The sequence below is a fragment of the Anopheles gambiae genome, chromosome 3 (genome assembly GCF_943734735.2).
Source record: "Anopheles gambiae chromosome 3, idAnoGambNW_F1_1, whole genome shotgun sequence".
In the NCBI taxonomy this organism is placed as follows: Eukaryota; Metazoa; Arthropoda; class Insecta; order Diptera; family Culicidae; genus Anopheles; species Anopheles gambiae.
In genome coordinates this window covers 43,375,370-43,398,667 of record NC_064602.1, presented here as the reverse complement: position 1 = coordinate 43,398,667, position 23,298 = coordinate 43,375,370, and the positions used below count along the sequence as shown (strand labels likewise).

The 23,298-nt window shown below is 44.2% G+C and overlaps 2 protein-coding genes across 13 annotated transcripts; both read right to left on the bottom strand.

Annotated features, from left to right (window-relative positions):
* Window positions 1-39: 39 nt before the first annotated feature.
* On the bottom strand, window positions 40-1,083 carry LOC3292077 (DNA-binding protein RFXANK). Its single transcript, XM_553696.4, has 3 exons — window positions 965-1,083; window positions 602-889; window positions 40-528 (listed from the first exon to the last, which is right to left on the bottom strand). Exons 1-3 carry the CDS (start codon window positions 994-996, stop codon window positions 204-206), a joined length of 645 nt encoding a protein of 214 aa, XP_553696.4. The 5' UTR covers window positions 997-1,083; the 3' UTR covers window positions 40-203.
* A 68-nt stretch (window positions 1,084-1,151) lies between these two features.
* LOC1279236 (arginine kinase) lies at window positions 1,152-22,485 on the bottom strand. 12 transcript variants are annotated; one of them, XM_061655335.1, is made up of 21 exons: window positions 22,154-22,345; window positions 19,461-19,980; window positions 14,338-14,394; window positions 14,057-14,211; window positions 13,665-13,976; window positions 13,431-13,583; window positions 13,009-13,196; window positions 12,801-12,915; window positions 10,747-11,916; window positions 8,839-9,135; window positions 8,308-8,457; window positions 7,610-7,763; window positions 6,807-6,964; window positions 6,325-6,448; window positions 2,882-2,941; window positions 2,463-2,803; window positions 2,189-2,393; window positions 1,957-2,108; window positions 1,767-1,878; window positions 1,601-1,698; window positions 1,152-1,539 (listed from the first exon to the last, which is right to left on the bottom strand). In XM_061655335.1, exons 2-21 carry the CDS (start codon window positions 19,576-19,578, stop codon window positions 1,363-1,365), a joined length of 4,296 nt encoding a protein of 1,431 aa, XP_061511319.1. In that variant the 5' UTR covers window positions 19,579-19,980; window positions 22,154-22,345; the 3' UTR covers window positions 1,152-1,362. The 12 variants fall into 12 exon arrangements, with proteins under 12 accessions (XP_061511319.1, XP_061511323.1, XP_061511316.1 ...); XM_061655332.1 differs by lacking the exons at window positions 1,152-1,539; window positions 1,601-1,698; window positions 1,767-1,878; ... (1 more) ...; window positions 2,189-2,393; window positions 22,154-22,345 and adding exons at window positions 3,657-5,614; window positions 22,383-22,485 and having other exon boundaries at window positions 2,769-2,803; XM_061655331.1 differs by lacking the exons at window positions 1,152-1,539; window positions 1,601-1,698; window positions 1,767-1,878; window positions 1,957-2,108; window positions 2,189-2,393 and adding an exon at window positions 3,657-5,614 and having other exon boundaries at window positions 2,769-2,803; window positions 22,154-22,361.
* Between the last annotated feature and the right edge of the window lie 813 nt (window positions 22,486-23,298).

Sequence of the window (23,298 nt, the reverse complement as noted above, 5' to 3'; positions counted from 1 at the left end):
CGTGTCTACAGTGAGTGCTGTTGCAGTAAGCGCATCTTGTTTTTTGTATTTGACATAAAAGCATATTTTATTTCGTTTGGGGATTTTTGAAATATTTTTGCACGATTTTTTTTACGTTAAAATACTACCAACATTCTCAATGGGTTTGTTCAATGGTTTATCTGATTATCACATATCTTTCCTCCAAAAAGCACGGCTCCCCTTCACGTCATCAGCAGTGCTGTGATGTGATTTTCTAGCACAGCCTGCGCCAGATTAGCGTTGTTTTTCACCGCCAGCGAGTAGGCGGACTCGCCGTCCTCGTTCGTCTCGGTAAAGCTAGCCCCGGAATTTAGCAGCTCGTTACAGGTGTGGGGATGGTTGCCGGCAGCCGCATACATGAGCGCAGTATTGCCTACGATGTCCATGTGATTGACCACTGCTCCGTTTTCCACCAGCAATCGGACGATCTCATTGTGTCCACCTGCTCCTGCCAGCAGTATCGGGGTGATCATGTCCATTGCTTGTCTGTTAACATCCGCACCACACCTTGAGAGAGCATAAACATTAAACCTTGTAAAATGAGCAGCGTAGGAGCAGAATTTAAGATTTGTTCGCGTACTTGATAAGAATACTGGCCGCCGCAAGCTGTCCATAGTAGCACGCCCAGTGGAGCGGCGTGAACTGGTCGGCATCTGGAACGTCGACTGCCTGTTCCGCCCGTATCTGGTCCTCGGTTATTTCCCCTTGTCCGGTTTTTTCGTGAAAGTTGAGACAGATTTCACTGGGAATGTTTGCTTCCGTGTTGCCGCGCTGCAAGTTTGTTAGCACCGTGTTCGAAGGCTTGTACGGCAGGAAGGCACTTTTCCTTTTGCCGCTCGCCAGCAGCAATGGATTGAAATCCATCTTTCTGTGAGGGAGTGTGAAAAGTTAACAAAACATACGCGAGAGGGCAAATTTGTAGTATCATAAATTAAAACATTACCTATCATCCTCGGAATTTGGAGACGAGCTCATGGTGAACGAATTCGGTGTTTGTGTGGTGTTTATTTATATTTAAATCAAACAGGTAAACAAACGCACGTGACATTGACTGTCAAGTTATGCGCAAGGTTGGTATGGAAAGGTGCACGATTTATGATTTCGAATTTTTATTCCTCCAGGACGGTTGAAACGCAACAGGAAAAGATTTTTTTTTAACAGAAACCAACTATCGCAGAAACGATTTTATTGCCATGAAACTATTTACTCAACATATAGAAAAGAATTGTACTACCACAAAACATCCATAACTCGATTTACCAGAAACGGATAAACAGATTTTCTAACAACAAACATTTTAATCCAATAAATTCAATTGATTGCTCGCAGACCGCAACTGCTTCATTCCTTTTCCTCTTCCTGCAGGCGCAAAATGTCCGCCTTGTTCATGAAATAGTAGCTCGGCTGCCGGCCCTTCAAGTCCTTCAGCACACGCTTGGCGCCATTCTTGATGAGGATACGACTTAACGCTTCCACGTTGCTAACTCCCATGGCGTAGTGCAGTGGAGTACGGTCCAGCTACAAGCGGAAAGTAGTGTCGTGTGAAAACTGACCCATTTTGCCACTAAATTGCACTTACATTGTCCCCAATCTTGAGCGCTGCCTTAAAATTGCTGGCTAAATAGTCGACGATGTCTTCGTTTTCCATCAGTACAGCTATATGCAGGGAACAGCGACCTTAAAAAAAAAAGTTGATGTCTCATGAGATCAATTCAAATTGGTTTTTGTTTACAATCATAACCTACCATAATAATTCTTTGCACGCACAAGTTTGGCTCCATCCGGTAATTTCGTGAGATTTACAACAGCTTCAAACTTCTTCTGTCTTATGGCACTGAGCAAATTTTCACGATTTTCCTAAAAGAACCGACAGTTTTGTTGGGTAATCTTAATCACACGAACATTAAGCTTTATTGGTTAGTAACATTAGCTAACCTCAAAGTTACGTATGCCTTCGAGAAAACGGACAATGTCCTGATGGCCACGGGAGCTAGCCACTTGTTCGATGGTGGTCCCGTCGGGTGCAGCAACATCCATAATGTGATCGTATCCTTCCAGAAGCATACTGTTTAGCGCTTCAAGATCACCTTTTTTTGTAAAATAGGTTATATGAAAGATTATATTGTATTTTGTTAATTGCTAACTGTTTTAAATAAATATTGCCTACCTTTTGCCACCAGTCCGATAATGTAACGATCAATTTCTTTGGCATTGTCTGGCTGTGTCGCTTGCAGCGCCACATCCCTAGCCGTACGGTACAGCTCATCACGATAGGTTATGTTGGTGCCCGACTCTTCGATCAGTTGAATCAGTGCATTTCTGCCATGCGATCGGGCACACGCAAAATGCAGCATACTTTGGCCATGCTCATCCTGCGAAAATTTTGCGTACGTATCAAATTGTTAAATTGTCACCTGCAGCTTGTCATCCTTCATTCATACCCGATCGTCCGATGGTGCCGCAATCATGTCCGGTTCGTCCGGTGATGGTTGACTTTCCTCCCGAACGTTTGGCTCCATCGGTTGCACAGGCACAGGCGCTTGTGCGATGGTTTCCAGTACAGCAGCGGTTTGATTGCTTGAACTTTCCAACTCCTTTTCGGACGGCTGTCTTACGGAACCCTCGATCAAGTTGTTGTTCGAATCGTTATCCACCTCCTTGTGATCGGTTTTAGTTTTTTGATTGGCAAAGTTGAACAAATAGTTTGCTAGGTAGGTGATCGGATCAGCGGGTCGCTTGTTGGCGATCTCCGTTAGCCCTTTGATGAGAGGATCGCCCAGAGCTGTGTAGGTATGAATGATAGCAAATCTTAGTGTTTTTAGTTCATTTTGTGTACTTTAGATCATTTCATGGCACTTACACGTTGCTAGGTATCGTCCTTCCTCAGTACGGAATAAAGGAATCTCAACCTGTTGCTCGCCTAGTTTTAGGAAGAAAAACGGAAAAATGGGACAATTATATTTATATTCCGCTTGAAACAGAAGCATTGTATCGATAAAAAAGAACACATTTACACAGTAAAATAACAAAAGCATTTCTACGTTGTGTGTTAAAATCGGAAAAGATAATTTCTAACAAACGTGTTGGTCTGAACTACAAGAAATAATGCAAATCATAATGAGAAATCATCGGTTTGCGCATCTACCATGGTTGTATGGATGGTGTCATGTATAATCGCTACTCTATGTAACGCTGTAGACTATGCTATTTCTAAGTAGCGCCAACCGTGGAAAAAGATAAAGGTAGATTATTGTTTCTAAAAGAAATAGTTACATCAGCTTGTATGGGGAGAATCTTTAGTTGTAACAATGTACAGCAATGAGCCCTGAAAGCGGTACGGTGAAATGAGACAGATAGAAAGGACAGACAGAAAGAAGGAGCAGGAAGTAGAAATAGGACAGCTGTTAAAGTTGTTTGCGATGACCTTCTCTGTCATGTTACACACCAGGCACTCAGGTTTGCTTGCCTTGACACACAACTCCACATAATAGAACAGCAATAATAACGAATTCTCATCACACATTTGGGTACAACATAATTTGCGCGAGCAAGGAAAAAAGAATGCACAAATAAAAAAAGAAACAATAGGGGGCTAACTATTGCCTATCGCCACCACAATGGCAATCACTACTAACCCGGGAATTATTGGTATGTCAGTCAGTCTTGCTTGCGTCCTTCTCTTCCGTTTACGATCGCACTCGATCGGTGGAGCTCCTTCTTTCTCTGTCTTTCTTTGGCCGGGTTTGCATGCATGGGAAGGACTACCACTGCGTTACTAAGGTAACGATGGAGGGGTGGAGGAGTGAGAGAATACAGCCAACTAAGCTGAGGCGGCAACTAGCGGTTGCGTTACATCTGTTTTCCGTTCACAAAAATCCGCAATACGCGGGACAGTAGAGTAAGGTTGGAAACATTGATACATTTTGCTTTAACTACCACAGGGATGTACTACTACATCTACTACTCTGTACTCGGTACGGCAAGGCAACATAAGCGCACTAGTTGCGCAACAAACAGCACGAAATGGTTCAAACTGCTCGCCGTCACGTGGCTACGCTGTCACCGGTATGCGGACAGTATTCTAGAAGACCGGTGTGTTTTTGGGAGAGAGGTTGTGGTGCTCATCCTTGCCATGTACGGGAGCATACACATACACACAGGACACATGCTCAGTTCTGCGGTACGGCACCGTCCGCTGCCAGGCTGTGCTTTTTCTTACGAAAGATGCGCAACAGTGTCGCCGCAATGTGCAACGAGTTCGACATGGACAGTTCCTTCTCGAGCGCCACCACGTTCGTGATGGCACTGCTAAAGTCCTGAAACAGTTGCCACTCGGTCTGAGCTAGGCTGCGCATGTTGCACATCCGCACCGTCGGTCCGTCGCCATCGCCAGTGAAGAGCTGCAATCCGCGCACGACGCACAGGTGGCGCAAATTTTCCTTCTCCTTGCAAAGATGAGGTAGCACAAGCGTTAGCGTGAACTTTAGACCGGTGCCGAGAAAGGAGGGCCTTGATAGGAGACAGCCTAGGAAGTAGCTGTGCTTGAACAGGATCCATTCCTCCAGAAAGTTCATGGCACGGCCGACCTTCGAGTAGGCGGCACCGATCGCCGCAGGATCTTTACTTCCGGTGCAGCAAAGCAATCGCAGGTGGTCTTGCGCGTTGACCCACACCACCAGACTGCCGTCGACGCTGACGTACACGCCGCGCCCATACGGCCAATACCTTCCATTGATGGCGATCGATTCGGCCGTCTGGTATGGATCCGTGTGATCCAGCAACGGAATGAGCAGCCCATTGGTGGCTAATATTGTACGAATTTCGGACGGATTTTCCAAAATTTCGTTCATGCTGTAGTACGTGCCCAGCTCCGTCTCCCCGGTGGCGTGCACAAAGTCCATCGAAAGCACACGCGCCGTGATCAGGCGCTCCACCTGCTCGAGCTGAGCGATACCGAGATTGAGCGGGAACTCGTACGCATCTAAATTCCTGGCACACTCGATCACACACCCCGTAATATACTTCCCGGACGTGTCCAGATTGAGCTGCACACTGTCCGGATTTTCGCGCAGTATGTTCCCATTGTTACTGGCCGTCGGAGAGGCGGCAGCATCCGGCTGCTGATCGTTGATCGCGTACCGTGGGAAGAACTGCATTGCCGGATGTGGCATCAGCGGTTGCGTTCCCTCCATGCAGTGTACATCCTTGATCAGTGGCACCAGAAACTCCTGGAACACGACGAACACATCGTAGTCCGGTATGACGATACCGACGTTCAGGTCCTCGTCTAACCGTTTCTCCTTGGTCGCCTTCTTCATCGCGGGCCAGATCAGATCGAACAGATTGTGATCGAGCCGGGTTTGGCGCTTTTTCACCTTGTCGAAGACGCTGCGCTTCAGGAAGCGGGCCAGATAGGAGGTGATCAAGATGCGGAGCGATGACGCACTGCCCGGCACACTGTTGGTAGGCAGGCCGACCGACTTTATCATCAGATCGTCGATCGGTTCGTGGATGATTTTGAAGCATCGCTCCAGCGTTGTTAGCGTGTCGACGTCGTCGAGCGGCCGGCGGGCACTATGCAGATCGTCTGGAACTGATTGATTGTCCAGGGTGGGGCGTATCGGATTGAGGAGGAATTGAATGTTTACTAAGCAACTGGAACTCGGGGTTAAAATGTCATGCGGGGGGTTTCGTAAATAAGAACCAACTGCGGGTGGTGTACTAATTATCCAAGAAGAACTAATCTGTTAATAGTTGATTGATGGGGGAAACATAATGAAATGGCATGAATGATGTTCAAAAAGCAAAAGCAACGTTCCAAAAAAACAAGGCTCTACCGCTGTTCGCACTGCAGTTACTCGAATATTGTGCCAGGGATTGCAATCGCAAACTAAAGGCCCATTGTGCGCCATTGCGTGTTACAAGTTAAAATAATGTGATCACTTTAGTTTTGGAAATAAAACGTCCATGACCAAGTTAGAATACATTAAGGTAAGGCTAAAAACAGACATTTTTAGATAAACCACCAAAAATAAGATCTAATTGATCCACCTTTCTCCATCACCTTCTTTACTTCACAATGGCGCACATACCAAAAAACAAAAACAAACAAGAACTACTCGCGGTAATAGCGATGTGTAAAACTAGGTCACACTGCCACATATCGTAAGACGGAAGAGAGGAAACGATTGCACGTTTTCGAGGAACGATGAAGGGGAGGAAAATGCTAAACAAAAACACATTACGCTTTACGGGACACAGTTTGCTGGGCGTATTCGCAGCGCAACCTTGATCCGTGCTCACCTTGATCGTTCAGCATCTCATCGGCGAGCTCCTCCTTGGCACCATAGTCGCGCAATAGTTGCCGATGGGAAAGGATACCCTGCGACTGCACGTGTCCGAGATAGTATTCGGCCGAATGGTTCAACTGATCGAAACGGAATGAGAGGCAGCGATTAGATGCATAGTGTTCGTGGCGTAGGACTACATCGATCGGTAAACCGTTGTACGGAACGGTTCTTGCTGCATTCGATTGATGCTAGTGCTAGAATGCATATTTTATGTTTCCAATTGAAAACTAGTAGGTTGAGTTCAATTACTTTCTCTTCCTTCTTTCTTATTTCCACGTGAAATGTCGCCCCATGCAGTGGGGAAACGTATAATTTACATACTTTCAGCTAGATGAAAGTTTTCAAATTAAACGTTACGATCGCTTTCTCGGATGGTGCATAGCAGCACTGCAGCCATGTTGAATGATTAAACGCACACAACTTCTCCATACTCACACTATCCTCCACCTTCGGGTTGGCGCCCAGGTGTGTTAGGAGATTGTAAAAGTGCCCATTGTCCTTGAGCGTGGCCGCATAATGCAGTGGCGTCCGTCCATCGTCATCCGTTGCGCTGAGCGTTTCGGGAAACCGGCCAGCCAGATACCGCACGATGCCTACGGAAAGAGCGGGAATGGGGCAAAATGAAACGAAAAGCCAAATGTTAGTGTTTTGTAATTATTAATCCAAAGGGTGTTGCTTTCTTCTTGTTTTCTTTTGCACCGTTTATATCGTTGGGTGCGGTACACATGCTGCCCCAGGCTGCTCGTACGCTCGTCCGTGCTGGGCAAGGAAATGGTAACAACTGAAGACACGTCGTATTCTTACGGCTTACGACTGAAGACACATTAGAAAACGGGTGCTCTAAGCACTTCCCGCTGACAAAGGCGCAAAAAAGGATGAGTAGTAAATTATGACACAAAAGTGACTGACGACACGCTAACGCTTGCTGGTGCTCGGTGTCCTTCGGTGGCCTCGTTAGGTATGCATCGCGTGAAAAGCACGACGCAGTGTGCCTTCGCCACGAGTTGATTGTCAACGGAAAAGTGGAACGGAAGCCATGTATTCATGTAAATCGATCGATAAACAATCGAACTGCCAATCGGGCTTGGGGTGTCGCTAGGCAAAGCGACGGGGTTGAGACGTCGTGCATCAGCCCCGGCTCTCAATGACCCTCTCTATCCTTAAAAACATGGATCCCCACGGGTTCAGGTACTCAGCTCATGCCACGAACCATAATGACCGAACGATTGGACCCGTACCTGCATGACCGAATATTGTCGCCACGTGCAGGGGTGTTGCACCGTGCGGCGATACTTCGTCCTTTGCCGTGGCAAATTTGCGTCTATCCAGTGCGGACTGTAAATCACGCAGGCTTCCCTCGCGTGCTGCCAGATGGACACGTCGTATTTTACCCTGAAAGAAGAGGAAAAAAGAAGAAGTATGATAGGGAGCTGGAGTATGGGGTGTTAGGGTGATGTAGATGCGATACAATAGCTAATGAGACAAGACAAATTAAATATCCATTAGAGCATAGTAAATCACGAATATTGTTTGCTGCTTCGGTTTAGGATAGTTTGTACCTAGTTTGTAGCAACTGTGCAAGATCATTATTAAACTGTACGCATTCTAAGCGTTCTGCTTAATTAAATTTAGGTCTTGAGATGAAATTTTCTAGAATTTTTCTATTTTGTAGAAAAAACTAAGATATTTTCGGCCGGTCTCGTGGTACAGTCGTCAACTCGTTCGACTTAACAACATGCCCGTCATGAGTTCAAGCCCCAAATGGAACGTGTCCCCATACGTAAGACTGACTATCCTGTTAATGGTAATGAATAAGTCATTGAAAGCCAACCTCACAAGTGGTACAGGACAGGCTTTGACCGACAACGGTTGTAGTGGCATAGAAGAAGAGGATATACTTTCATATAAAATAAATAAAAACAACTGAAAGCCTTACCATGTATGCTGGGACATTGTCGAGAAAAGCCTGTATTTCGGTTTGATCCGATTTCCGCCCAATCAGTTGCTTTCCCTCGCCATTCAGCACAATTGCAGCCAGCTGCTCCAGATCGGCAGAGTCGATTGCATCCTGCACCGTTTGCTGCAACTGTGTAAAAGAAAAATTGGTACAGAAGAGAAGAAACAAAAAAATAGAGTAAACCAAACCAAAACTTCCACAAATATAGTAAAATAACAAATAACACGTAACAAATGGGCACATGGTTTGAGGGACGATCGATACGACGTTAATAATTAAACACTGTGCCAATGATCGCTTTGGTGCAAAGCCATACGAACATGTGTGCGGTTCATTCGGCAGGAAGCTAAAGTAACATGCAATGAATGAAAGCAGTGTGGTACATGCGCCATTTTTAGAGGTGACTTGAGTTTACAAGCTAATAACTAACTAACTCACACGAACACAAACAAATACACACACACATTTCGAAAGGCAAACACTACCGAACATCAAGAAATAGGGTATTACATTCGGTTGATCGTCATGTTCGACGGGTGGATCGTTTTGTGATTGTAGCTGTCCTTGGTCCGGTTCTCCTTGTACCGTTCCTTCAATCTCCAGCACCTGGCTGGAGGCTTCCGTAGCGGCCGCAGTGGCTAACTGAGTCGATGTAGCTGACTGAGTCACCGTCTCTATTTCGGTACGTGCCATTGGCTCTTCTTTAGCTGAAGAAGTTTCATCGACAGCCTGCGGCGGGTCTTCTAGCTCTGGTTGATCGGGATGGGTTTCGGCAGTCTTCTCTAGAAGTTGCTCAGAAGTAGCGTTCTATCAATGAGTTCGTCCCCGATTTGTCGCAAACAGGTATTGAAATTGATCCCCAACGACAGTTGAGACAGATATGGAATTGCAATCCAGTACAATCAATGGAAGATAAAAGAATAATATCGTCCACATTAGTAATCGCTAAATGCTCCGACACGTGTGTGCAGGTGTCCAACAGGAGACGTTCACCGACTCTTGCACAAGAAGTAACGCAAATAGAGGAGAGCAAAGTGTGTGTGTGTGTATAAAAGCACGTCACACGCCAGCATCACAGTGTACTTCGAAAATGAAAAAGGGAAACGAGCAATGAAATCAGCCATGCAACAATATGCGAAACAATGTGGTGTTACAGAGTAAAACAAACAAAACAAACGAGACGTGTTACATGAAATGCTTCATACTATATTTGAGGAAAAACCAACATCGACAAACGAATACACGGATACAAAATAGTGTAGAAATGTAGTAAACGATCATTACACTCGCTCTTTCTCTTAATAAATTTTCTCTCATTTTCTTTTTTTTCTCTTTCTATTCCAATGTGTCTGCTTCTCGCTATCTCATTCTCGCTTAAATTTTTCTATCTATTCCCAAACTTTTAGTACATCTATCATATACTGTTCGTCTTGGTGAGCTTGGTCGATCACTATAATCATCTGATACTTTTCATTTGTTTTGCAAGAATTTCAATACATTTCCATTCTTTTCAAACCCTTTCGCTTGTGTGTGATTTAATGTTGTTATACGGATTACTTTTCATAATGTGTACGATAGCAAACACACAGACACAATAGAGAAATGTACTAAGAACTACTACGGTTAATGAGCAAGCGCACTAGCAGATATGTGTGTTAACAGTTTGTAAGCCTACTTAAGGTGGTGGCATGATTGAAGTAAATAAACTACAAACAATCCCTCAAGCCATCCCTCGATACTCACACGTACCCACATGCACACATACACACACACACACTGACTCACTTGTGACATAAAACACACAAAAGGCACGCACGTACACAAATATAAACGTTCTACTGATTGATCGCGAATTGTATGCTGCAGCTGATTTTCCACTTTGGGATGTGAGTTTTTCATCATTTTAATACTGTTTTCATCTTTTTCAAGTGTGCTAATTTATGAAAAAACAAGAAATTTAGATTGAACTGAAAATTATGAAATTTTGGAGGATTTATTCCTGGCCAAGAATTAGCTGTGATGAGTTCTGTTGAAGCTTGATTGTACTACTTTGCAGCTAATATGATTATCATCTTCTATTAACTCTGCTGTCTATTGCTAAAGTGCACTGTAAATCTGTATTCTTTTTCTACGATCTATTCTAACGAGTCAATGAAGTCAACATGAACAATTCGTTATAACCAATTGTTTGTTTCAGGGTTTAATTTCCCATACCAATTTTCTAATTTTTGCAGCACAATAATTCATTCAACTTGTTCAAAAATCTACATACTAAACAAAACAGGACCAATCCACCAAGTGGCGCCCGAGTTTTTTTTCTCTTCCAAAACAAAAAACAATACAAATGCTTCACCATCCAACGCTGGGCGATCGATGGAGGTGGTTCATCAAATTCAAAGGACAGAACAACATCTATACCTCGTCGGGCGTACGGTAACTAGCGATCTTCACGTCTGCATTATTCGAGTCATCGTTCGCTTCCGAATTATCATCATCATCATCATCACCGTGGTTATTCGCACCATCGTGAGTTTCGTTCTGTGCAGCGCTTCCCACGGCCGAGTTCACTGACTTTCGTGATCCAATCGACGCTTTCCGATAAGGAGTGGACGAGCGAGATGACTTCGCCGGTGTATGTCCTGGGGTAAGCGTTGAAGAAGCCGCTCGAGAGATGGTTTCCACCTCGGCACGGCTTATTGGACGCGATACTGGTGAAGTTGGTTCTTTAGCCGAGTTAGGATACGTACGGTGAGCTGATATACCGCGTGTTTCTGGTCGTTCGCTTCCAGCAGATGTTAACCCATCTTGGTCACCCATGTCTTCCGGGGTATCGTTCGGCTCAACATTGCCATTCATGTTCCCATTTGAGGCAGTATCTGGGCGACCATTCGAGACGGCAGTTGCTGAAGAGTTTCTACTGACATGCTCTTTAATGTCATCTTGATCAGTCACTGTGATCGTGGACTTGATACTCTTCCCAGTAGTTGCCCGAGAATTGGGTTGCGAGTCCATCTGCTCCGAATTCTTGTCGGACTCAGCAGAGGTCACTCTTGCCGCATCCGGTAGTGGCTCTTCAGGCTCTAAATCCTTTCCAAGACTATCCAGCTCAATGTCGTCATCTTTCGGTATGACCTGCTCCAAACTGTCCCTAGAAACTTCTGCTTCTTCCAGTGCAGCAGACGCAGAATTGGTCTCCTTTTCAAGCTCTACCTCAGCCGTGTTGTCCAACTCGTCAGTGTTTGCTTCTTTAGCAGAAGTATTGCGACTTGCTACAGTATCATTATTTGTTTGATCCTCTTCTTCCACCGTTACCCCATTCTCGGTGTGACCGTTTTCCGTATTATTTTCTTTAGCAACAGCATTCGGAGCATCTGAAACTGGTGCACCTGTTACATTCTTTGTCTCAGATACTCCCTCAGCGCTATCAGCCTCAGGCTCTGTTTGCTGTATTTCTTGTGCATCATCAACGCTATCATCACCACCACCATCGTCTACTTTTGCGCTCGATACATCCAACGGTGCATCGGTATCGTCGGGTCCTGCCGGTGGAGTGCTAATTTGCTCTTCATGCTCCACTAGCGTCCCATCCTGTGGAGTAGACAAATTGACACACTATTTGTTCCTAGGCATTCCGACAGTTATACCAGTATGTACAGTTTCGGTGCACAAATGCAAACCCATGACACATATGCACACCATAACACACAGATAGATACAGTTAAAACGAGGGGAATAAATAGAAGTTCAAAAAAGTAGTAAGGAAAGTAGAAGGAAAACTAATGGTGCAACAGACACGCTTACATCGAGTCACTACACCCGCACCAGTACTGATTTGGTTTTGGCTTGTTTTTGTAAGTTGATGTGTAACTGTTGTGGTGGTTGATGGTTGGCGCATGTACAGCCTAAAACACGATCCTCGAGACGGTATCTAAACACATTAGCTAGAAAGTTTAACATCGCCTGTTGCTATAGGCAAATCTAAATGACAAATAATCTATACCAGGACTGTAACACAAGGTGTAACTTAATGTTAATAACATTCATCTCAATGTTGGGTTGAATCGTTCGCATTGTTTAAAATTAAAAGGTTTCAGCTAGCTTGAAGAATTATGACTAACAATGAACTCTGAGATATGTTCAAACGAGAAGCTATTGAACAAATGTAGTCCTTCAAAAGACAAAAATAGATCAAATAAAAAGAAACAAAAATATTCAAACCTAAGTCTTATTAATACAATTTCCTTTCCTTCGTTTATGCGCCTAAATGTATGCAATCGGTATGACACTCTTTAAGCCCTTCAACAAGAGGACAAAATCAACAGGATATTGCGATGAAACACGCTCCAGAGACATGGACGATAACAGTGACGTATCAAAAGAAGACAGGAAATTAAAAATAAACAATAAAGGAACATGGAAAACGATCCAAATCAGTTCCGCGAAAAACAAATCCATCAGTGCAAAAATGTTACCTGTTTGTCCGATGTTTCTTCTCCTCCGAGCTCTTTCTCATCCACATCCTGGCCACCATTGGCATCGTCCTGCGCATCCGCTTGCTCCTCATCAGCGTTCCCTTTAGTCACGCTGCTTTTACATAAAACAAATGCAACCATAATAATCGTTCATAAATGCCTCCCGCTCAAAGTGAGGATCATCATCGTGCAGACAAGACAAACCTACCTGTCCTCTCCATTCACGCCCCGCTCCTGGCCCAGCACGGTCAGCACACCGTTAGTGAGGTTGTGTACCGATTTCGATTTGCTGACCGTGTCGGCCGCCCCGCCTGCCAACCCACCCTCCTGCCCGCCGTCCGGATCCAGAAGATTATTCTGCGAAAGAAACGGTTTCATTCGCGTTGGCTGTGAACCCTGCGAGCATGCGATGCAAGGTGTGCGTTGTATCAACCGGAAGTGGCGGAAGAACGGAACGAAAAAAGAAAAGAAACAAGAAGAGAAACAAAACCCCACACCCAACGCCCAATCCCAGACCCAGAAGTGGGAAGTGGAGGGGGAGCGGTGGGTTGGTTGGTTGGTTTTGTTTGCCGGGGGGGTTTGTGGTAAGAAATCGGGCTATAGCAAAGCCTGCAACACACCGTAAGCTACCTCATCGGAATCATCCGGGAGCGTGAACATGGCCCAGTCGAAGTAGGCCGGGAAACCCTGCTGCGAAATTCGGGGCGCTTCCGGGATGACGGCCAGCAGTGATCGGTCAATGTCGCCCGGTTTGTTTTTGTAATGTTCCGCCGGTTTGTTGCGCTACCAATGGATGAGGAGAGTTGTGATATTAGTAGGCCCAACCCTTGGCATCGATCGAACTCGCTCACTCCCGTCACTCACATCGTCTAGTGCCGTTTCGTCTGCACCTGCCTGCACGAGTAGATTAAAGCTACGTGCATTATTTTTCGCACTGGCCGCCCAATGGAGCGGAGTCTTGCCGGTATGATCCTCATCTGACGACAAACTCGGCCACACGGACAGAATGTACTCCACAATCTGGGTGTGCGCTAGCCCGGCGGCTTTGTGTAGCGGTGTCAACCCGTTCGCGTCCTTGCTGGTAAGAATCACTCTCGGCGCTGGTGGTGCGGTTTTTTCCTTCAGCACATCCAGATCGTTGTCTATTACGGCCTGATGAATATCCTTGATAACTCCCTGCAGAGAACAGTGCAACAGGGGACAGTGTATAGTAGACCGTTTCACTTAACGGAGGTTCAGTTACGCCTCAAACCTACCATGACATGGGGGACACATTCGAGGAACCGTTTCATACGTGGATGGTGTGAAGTTTCCGTCCGCAAACGCATACCCTGGCCGGCCCATAGCACCTTCGCCAGCTTGCCCATTTGTTTGTGATGCAACCATATTCGAATGCTCGATGGTTTGATCGCTATGCGGGTGCGGGAAATGTGAGGTGAAAAGATAGAACAGAGGTGTAGAAGCAAAGAGGTTAGGAAATGTGTATCGATCGATCGGTCAGATGGTGTGCCGCGGCACTGGAATGGGTCATTATTACCGTCCCTGCTCCGGTAGTCATTTTCCTTTGCTGCTAGGTGGTTGTTCATTTGGAGCACTGCAGTCGTAGAAGTATGGAAGAGTACAATAATGCGTTAGTAAACTTGAAGTGATGAGCCATTTAGAATGGTTTTTGTAGATTTTTGTTATTTTAATCGTTAAAAAATTTGAAGATTTAGTTTAAAACATGCATAGAGATTGCAACATCTTCGAACATCAACTCAGAGCGAAACACTTGATCTACAATCTTCATCTACGATCATCAAACGGGCTCCCTTCAAGTCACATCTTACCCTTCTGTTAATTTGAACCTTTTAAAACAGAATTCCTCGATAGTAAGCAGTATTGTCTCATTAAACCACTAGAACACTGTACACGAAATCCATCTACAAAGCACAAACTTCGCTCTCATTCCAACTCCAAGAGGTATCAATAATTCATCAATTAAACTGTAACACAAACAAAATTTCCACTGTCCATTGACGAACCCTCATCAACGCGCTAGCACACTTACTACACTCGCTTTCCACGGTGGAATGTGTTTGTTTTTTGTTCTCACTCCTCCAGGTGATCCTTTTAAACGCTTCAAATGGACCACAGACCTATAGACACATCAGCGCAATGAGTGTTTAATGCGTTGTGGCAATGGAGGGAAAACATGAGGCAACAAATAGGTCATGAGAACCGAAAACACATGACACACACTAGACAAGCACTCACATACAAACAGCAACACAAAAAAAACCGACTCGAGTCTGTACCGAGACCTTAGTCAAGTTGGTAGAAAGTAAAACTTCTTCACGCACGACAGATCGATGGAGGGTTTAAATTTTATAGTTCCTTATTGCACCACTCACACATCTGGATCAAGGTGTTTAGTATCCAGCACGTGAGTAAGTGGCAAGCTGCAACTTTCACTATTCTGTAGCCGCCAAACGACGTGTGTGTGCGTGTATGTGTGTGCACGTCAAAGTCGTTCGAAACAACGTCAAGAACCGACAACGGACAGAACTAGACTGGGGCGTACCATTACACGGCATGGCCATGTAACGTCTGCGTCTGACTTGGTACTTGGTACGGTGAAGGTGCGATGCGATGCAGCTGGAGGTGTGGCTGGGAAACGAACGAAGCGCGAGGCGTCAACCATTATTACACGGACAACGCGGGAGGCGTAAGAATCTATTTCCTCCACATTCCGTTCCGAAGCCGCCGCACACACAGTACAGGTTTGATAGATTGGAAATTGATTTCCCCAAAAGATATAATTTATTCGTCAAGGGGTGGCTTTTAGGGTTTTACCAGGCTGCTCCGAGGGTGCCCCTTCTTCTTCCTTTAGCTATATAGGTTGCATTTTGCGTGTCATCTCCCCTTCCCGTGGACAGTATGGTAGACACGCGCGTGTTTGCGCGGGGTGTACCCCTGTGTCCCTTTCGTGTCTAAGTAAAGCCTAGTAGCTAACTCACCCAACAAAAAGGTGCTTTGTCCTTGCCGGGTTTTGCGTCGATTACGGTTCGATTGTTTGATTCGACTGTAACAGCCACTTTTATTGCAGTCTCGGTACCATCCGTATTAGAAGGTGTTAGGTGTAAGCAACTGCATGGAAGAAGCATGGCGTGACGGTTGGTGTATGCACGGATATGTCTTTTCGCGGAAAAGTGTGTGACGTGTTGCTGGATAAGGTAGAAAGCTGTTTAAAATCAATGGGATTTAAGAGCGAAAACAGGAGGAATTGTTTCACGTCAGAAGCTGATTGCTCAAGATTGGAATCGATCGTAGCGATCGTAATTGATCGACGTAATAGTATACTTCCTCCCGTACAGTATAATGTGCGAGAGAGTAGGGACACCTATACTAGTCTCAGTTTGTTTTTTTGGACTAACTAGTTCAGTTAAACCAGGATGATGTTTAAGAATTTTATTAAAATCCGGAAAATTGGAAAGATTACATCACATAAAATGTTAGGTTACCTTAACGCTTATTCATGATACGTAAGAATATTCTTCTTCTTCTTCTTCTTATTTGTCTCAGAAATCGTGGTTGATCTAGGCCTGTCATGAGCCACTTGGATGGTAGGTCTAGTCAATGGAGTTGGTTTATTATTTAATGGTTTACCAAACAGGATTATCAGTTATATGTGTAGGGTCTCGGTCCATGTGGAATTTAAATTCAAGTACTGAAGTCGTGCAAGTTGACAGCTTTGCTACGATACTGACTGATATATAAGGGTATACATTATGTGTGTGTCTGTAGCAACTGTTTACTTCTTTTGATGGTAAATTTATAACTTTCAAACAATTTATCGTTTTAAAGATTTAACACATAAAGTTAATTAAAACCATCCAGCCCACTATGCAATCTGAATCCAGATGTGATGAAGAAATCTGAGATGAAATATTTTGTCATGTCATCAGCTGATCAGAAATTATTTTTCACATCTACCACTATTTAGAATAGGGAAAAGGAAGAATTTTTATAAAGGGTTATTTGAATTGTCACTGTACATCTAGCAATTCTTAAGCCAATCGCAGCCTAGTTTTGTTTGTATTGATCACCACATGGCGGCATCGGCATTTATCGTGTGCTGACTAGATTTCCTTTTTTTAATATAGACTTTAAGGCTACTAACTGCATTCGACTCTTCGAAAGCATTTACTCTCAAGACATTTCATCGCCTTTGAAAAGGTTTAGTCCTTGCATTTACGGGTAAAGTTTTTATTAACACGTAAATAATATTACATACATTCCGGCGTTTTGTTGTACGAATTCAGACGACGGTTATGTTGCCTACATTTAGGCGTTTGACGCAAATCATACAGCCTAATAGTAACGAGCCAACATACATAAATAAAATCTCAAATATGTTCGTTCAAAACAATCTCTTTAAATCATTTGTTACAACTACGATTATATTTAAAAACACGTAAGAAACATTTTGCTATCAGTTTTGTCCTCTGAAGTTAAAATACTTCGTTTAGATAGGTGAATGGAACACCCTCTTTAAACTGACCACTTGTTCCGGCCACCACCATCAGTATAATTTTAAATTACATTTGTTGTGACGGAATAGTGTATTGATAGACCAAAGACAGGGGTGCAAGCATTACTGGAAAACGATTCGTAGTAAATTGTTGTTTGCATAGAGTGGCCAGCTCACGCCATCCAGCAAATACAATAGGCGACGTCATTCTTACAAAGTAGCTCAAATGTAAAAGGAAGTACAGCTTTGTGGACATTCTAATTTCCATCCAATAGTCTGTCTAGTAAAGCAAATTTAGAAAACAATCCATCAAAATCATTGTCGATAGCGTATCAAAAATGTAAGCGTTTTATATCTGTCCGCAGATAGGTTCGAACGTTCGAAACAAGTGGGCAATTATTTTCTAAGGATCGTACCCGGCACTGCACGGTCTCTGGTAGGATTGAGCAATCCATCGAGGCGTATGTGAATGACACTTTGAAGACAAGCCGACAAGTGTAGATGCGTAGATGGCCCCGTCCAATGACCTTCGGATGTGAATGACTTTTACAAATTGGACTGGAAATGTGCTTGGCAGACACGTGGAACGCTTCGTGGTACACCCCAAGCCAGGCCCTCCGAGGTGCGTCTGACGTTTATGAAAAGGTGAATCGAAATGATTGACACATAATCGCGTTTATGACAGCTCTCGTATCATCTTGGAGCGCGTGCGTCTCCCAAGGTCTTGTAATAAACCTAATTAAAGGACATTTTAAGAATCGTCCCGCTTAGCTGACGTGAAACGGCTTAATAGCGTGCTCTGTGGGTTCTTGGAGGTCTATGCTCAACCTCACCTTGGATAATATTGGGACATTATCGAAACAGGAGAGGGCGTCAAGCACCTACACATTTTACTGATTTGTCCTCAACAGCAGCTGTCCTCGAAATCTTGGTAGAAACAAACACCCTGATCGAAAGCTCGAGGCCATCATCGGCGGTTTGTTGCACCGGATGGACAGCCCACTGGCGTGACAGTGGATGATTAAATGGCCGGTCATGTCTGAGTCATTGGGTGCAAACTCCGGTTCGGAATATGGCACGAACAAACAAAAAGGCCGATGCTATATAGTCATCAGCACGGTATATGCATGACACTGTCTCTCTCTCTCTCTCTCTATCTCTCCCTGGTCGCTATAATTTATTTCCGGTCAGTATTGGTTCGATGTACGCGCACAATGACACACTTTACACACGCTGTGTGACACCATTTTTGATCGAATGTCTGTGTGTGTGCAGCGGGGAGTGTTATTTTCGAGCTTTATCAATTATTCAGCCTGCATGGGAGCGAGTCCATGACGCCAGCAGTTTGCCGGCAAATGTTCGAACACTGTCTCGAAAAGCCGCCGCTATAGATTATTCAGGCGCTGTATCTGGGTTATCGAAATAACCGTAATGACTGTCAACAAGTGTCATATGGTATGGGTGTGACATTTGAAAATGAATTAATTAGATACTATTTGACCCCAAACCCAGGTTCTGGCGGTGTTTCAACTACCATGAAACATCTCGGGTATATCTGATACTACCATAAATCTGAACCTTTCTTGGGCACAATGGTGGCACACATTCATCATAAAGGTGATAATGCCTCGAAAGACTTTCCTAATTTCAAGTAAAATTCGACAGCCATATGCAACATTTTGGAGCAAAATATGTGTCGCAAATCATTTATACTGAAGACCTAACAAAAAGGCAATAATTTCCATTCTAACTCTTATAACTAATAAGTCGCTTTATAAGTTGAACATAGAAGATAATAAAACATTGCAGTTATCTTCATAAAAGAGCATTTATTGCGTGCGGTTGCACCGTTGCCTTGCTTCTGTGATAATTTTCACACATTAATTTATGTTTTTTATTGTACAACTTTTGCTCATTTGTTTTGCCTTCTATTAGCGACCAAACTCTTAGCAACTGGATAAAAAATCCTCACGTGCCACGTGGAACTTCTCCCGCCAATCATAAATCACTGGGCGTCTCCATCGCCATACGCCCAATCGATACATCTATACGCGTTAAGCGGCAACCCGAAAAAAGCCCCCCCTCCACCCCTTCTGCTCACTTACACAAAGTATGACGAATGGCCATTCAATTTCAAACAAACTTACCCTTGGGTGGTGATGAATGGAAGTACAGCCCATGTGCTCTTCGGCGGTGGTGGTGATGATGATGATGGTGCCGTTCCCGTGCAGCCGGTGGCCCTGGCAATGTCGGAAGTGGGGCCATGCCGATCCCTTTGCAAAAAAGCTTCACTCTTCAAACACACACACGGACACACACACCCACGTACAGCACAGCCCAACAAAGCAACGGAAGAGTTTGATGATGTGCAGCTAGGCTTACCCGACCATGTCAGGTGGAATTGACGAGTCACTCTAGGTTAGCTTACAGACACACACAGTACAGTAAGGGATTTTCCACCCCCAAACAGTCACTAAGCTTCAAATCGGAACCATCTTTTTGCCGTTACGAAAAAAGTAAACAGCCACGTTCGCTTGCGTAAGGCACTAACGGCACCGTGTGGATGTGTATTGTAGTGCAATGTTGTTTACCTTCTAATTACATGCGCTCGGCACAAACAACTGCTCATTGTTTTTCGATAGTGTGTCGTGTTGGTGTGGTGGGAACCTGCGGGAATAGAAAAGTGAAAATGGGTAAGGTGCATCGTTTAATTTAAAAGTCTCATTTATTTGCGCGTATCGTAAATCTGGAATGAAGGTGAACTAGTGGGCCAAGTGGGTTGGGCACTGTTAATTGGACCTACATTGCTAATGTCAATATTAGCCCAATAGCTTGTTAGGTGTAGTTTGATTGCTTTTTAACGGCTGTGTGCGTACACGCATACTTGCCGCGTTCGTTCTCACCTGTAAGTAGGTAAGTAGTAGACGCGGTATGCTTTAGTACGAACTCTAAATGCACAATTGCTTATAACTGTTTTTCGATAAATTATCAAGTTATGTGCATCGATCGATGGGAGGGCAAACAAAAAGAGAGTACACGGTTACAATTCGCAGTCTATCGTGCATTCAGACAGACACACAGTGGATCGGCAGCTAATGGAAGGGCCGTCAGGTCCATCCTGTTAGACAACCAGGCAGTATAGAATGTTCATCATCATTATGTTTGCAGAAACCGATCGATAATCGTCCAAATCCGGGGAGACAGCATGGAGACGGTTGGCCCAACGATTGTTCAACGATCGAACGAAAAGTGGACAATAATGTTCAATAGGACAATGGAAATTATAGAACTGAATAAGAGGAGAATGTACAAAGCATTTTAAACATGCTTAAAGCTTCGGAGGTACAAATGGGATTAAACTTATAAATTTTACAACCTAATGGGCCCTAAGCATAGGGTGGTCGGTAAGCTTTGCGCCTTAAAGAGTTAAAATAGTAGAGTAGAAACTTAAATAGCCAAATTGTTTTAACACGTGGCTCACGACTTCACACGGCTACTGCTATATCTAGGGAATCCAAGAAGGCTTTGCTCTCTTCGAAATAAAACGAACATGGCATGAGAAGGTCAACTCCAGACACTCTCGGATGTCGTTCAATAGATCGTGATGGCAAGCGATTAAAGTTCTGTTAATCCTTTCTGTCCTCTACAGGTCGCATGTTGTCAAAACGTGGTCAAAGTTCGTTACCAGATTATCATCTAGTTCAAACTGGTCAGTCAAGATCCTTAAATATGGTTGACATTGACCTAAAATACTTCCACATGAGTTCAAATGTATTTAGAATAATAAAATTTAAAATACTAACTTAAGGAAAATCAAAACTTCTTCTTTTCTTTCTCGATATTGTTGGTGTATACAACCACTGAATTTCATCGAACCACATGTACCAGTATGTGTACGTGATTATTTCGTGCCGGACAGACAAATTGGCATTCAATATCGATCGAAGTTAAACAACAATTGTCAACGTAATTTTCAATGCATCATAGAAAGGAAATGCAATAGGCTAGAGAGCTGCAACTGAAACCTGTAATCGATCTACTGCATCGTCCCCCCTCCCCTTTTCCTTTTGATGCCATTTTTTCCAATTTCCCCCGCAGGAAACTATGGTAGCTAAATTTTCCGTGCAAAGACCTTGACACTCAGCAACAAACGAAGAGAGAAGGTAACAGTAGACATAAAAACAAATCCGCTCAAATTGTTTGCTAAGCGATCGGAAGGCGCACATTTGCGCGCCACGTGTTAATGCGTCCGCTTGAGCAGCAGCAAGGTGGTAAAAATCAGCACATACACGCGAAAACCGTTCCTCCCGTTCGCTTCTTGTACGGGGTCGGCAGGCAGGAGCTATGGTATGGCCCGCAAAGTTTTCCCCCTTTTGTTACAATTGCAGTCTTTCCGCGTGGTTCATCAAATTCGGTGCCAACAAACGCCATCAGACGGTTGGGTAGCATAACTTTGTTTGCCGGTAGTTTGGTGGCCATTGAACAGCTATTAACACCATCAAACACTGCACTGCACCGAACTTTCAGGCCCGTTTACATACTACCTGCCGACCCACAAGACTAAAAATAAATTCACTCTCACGAAAGCACTAAAAGCCGTTACGTCGGACGATTTGCACGATTCCGTCACTTTCCCTTGCAACTTTTGCAGCCAACGTGCACCAGTAACTACCGAACGTAGTTGGCGGGAAATGTTCAAAACAGCAGTTCATCTACCACGCTTGCTAATGGAAAGGGCTTTTTTGTTTCACACCATCGAGCTGTACACGCGAAAAGGATTTAAAAAAAGAGAAGAAAAAACAATATTTTCAATATCCTGAGCGATTTGGCAATCACGTACAAGTTGATATCCGTATCGGCGATCGAATCTCCACGCCACACACTTCACACGTGTCGGGAAAGTTGAAGTGTGCACTTCGCGAGGTATAAATAGCTACTGACGGATGCAGTTGCTCCTACACACTGGGCACTGGGTTCCGCACGGAGTGTCTGCTCCCGCGATGGTCAGTCAATCAGCCGGTTGTAGTGGTAGTGGCTGTCTGTTGTGTGTGCGATGCATTCGAACTCACCAAGCTTCGGTGTTTCCACCACCAAGCTGGGTGGGTGGTGTTGAAGTTAGTAGACACGCAGTCCAACTGAAAACACACGAAACGGGGCTTCAGCGGCAAACGTTTCCACGCTATGGCATGCACAGTATTATTCGTAGTCCCTTCGCTGGACTGCTCTTTTATTGCCTTCTCAATGGGCAGCACACGCACAGACAAACCGTTCCCATACCAGCAGCTACGCCTGGCTTACCAATACGTGAAAGCTTTCCCAGTCGGTGGGTCCGAGGATATGTATGTATACAATTTGTTTTTTAACTTTTCCTCTGTCTCTGTGACGAAGAGGGAGCTCTGAAATATGCATATTTAATAATCTCTCTCTTTGGTCCAGTTTCGGATAATCGTTCAGATAGAAGTTTCTTAAGCTTCTTATGAACAACTCTTCATTAGGTAAACAATTGACCACAAAAGTTGGAAATGACAACTTTTCACAGTTTGTAAGAATAATCATTTCTATTGTAATATAATAATTATCAATAGAGTGTGGATGGGTTATTCAATGACATTGAATCAGTTCCTCTTGATGGGGATTTGATATGGTAAATATTTGTAGATTCAGACCCAGTGGCGGATGTAGGATACCGTGCACTATGAGGCGGCCTCGAACAAACCACGATTATAAGTCATTTTTGTACTATTTACGAGATATATCACGTCGAACCTTGTTTAAAACGGTAAATTTACTTGTAAAACATGGTTTTAAGCGTTGGAAATCCAGATGGCGCCACTGAACAGCGTTTTTATAGGGGTTTTCACGTGTTACAAATATTGTGGCATACAATACAGGGTTTTCGAGGATTATATAGACATGTTCAGCGAGTTGTAGATTCGTACAGGCATCATACTCATACTCATATTCATACTCTAGATAAAGTCTTTA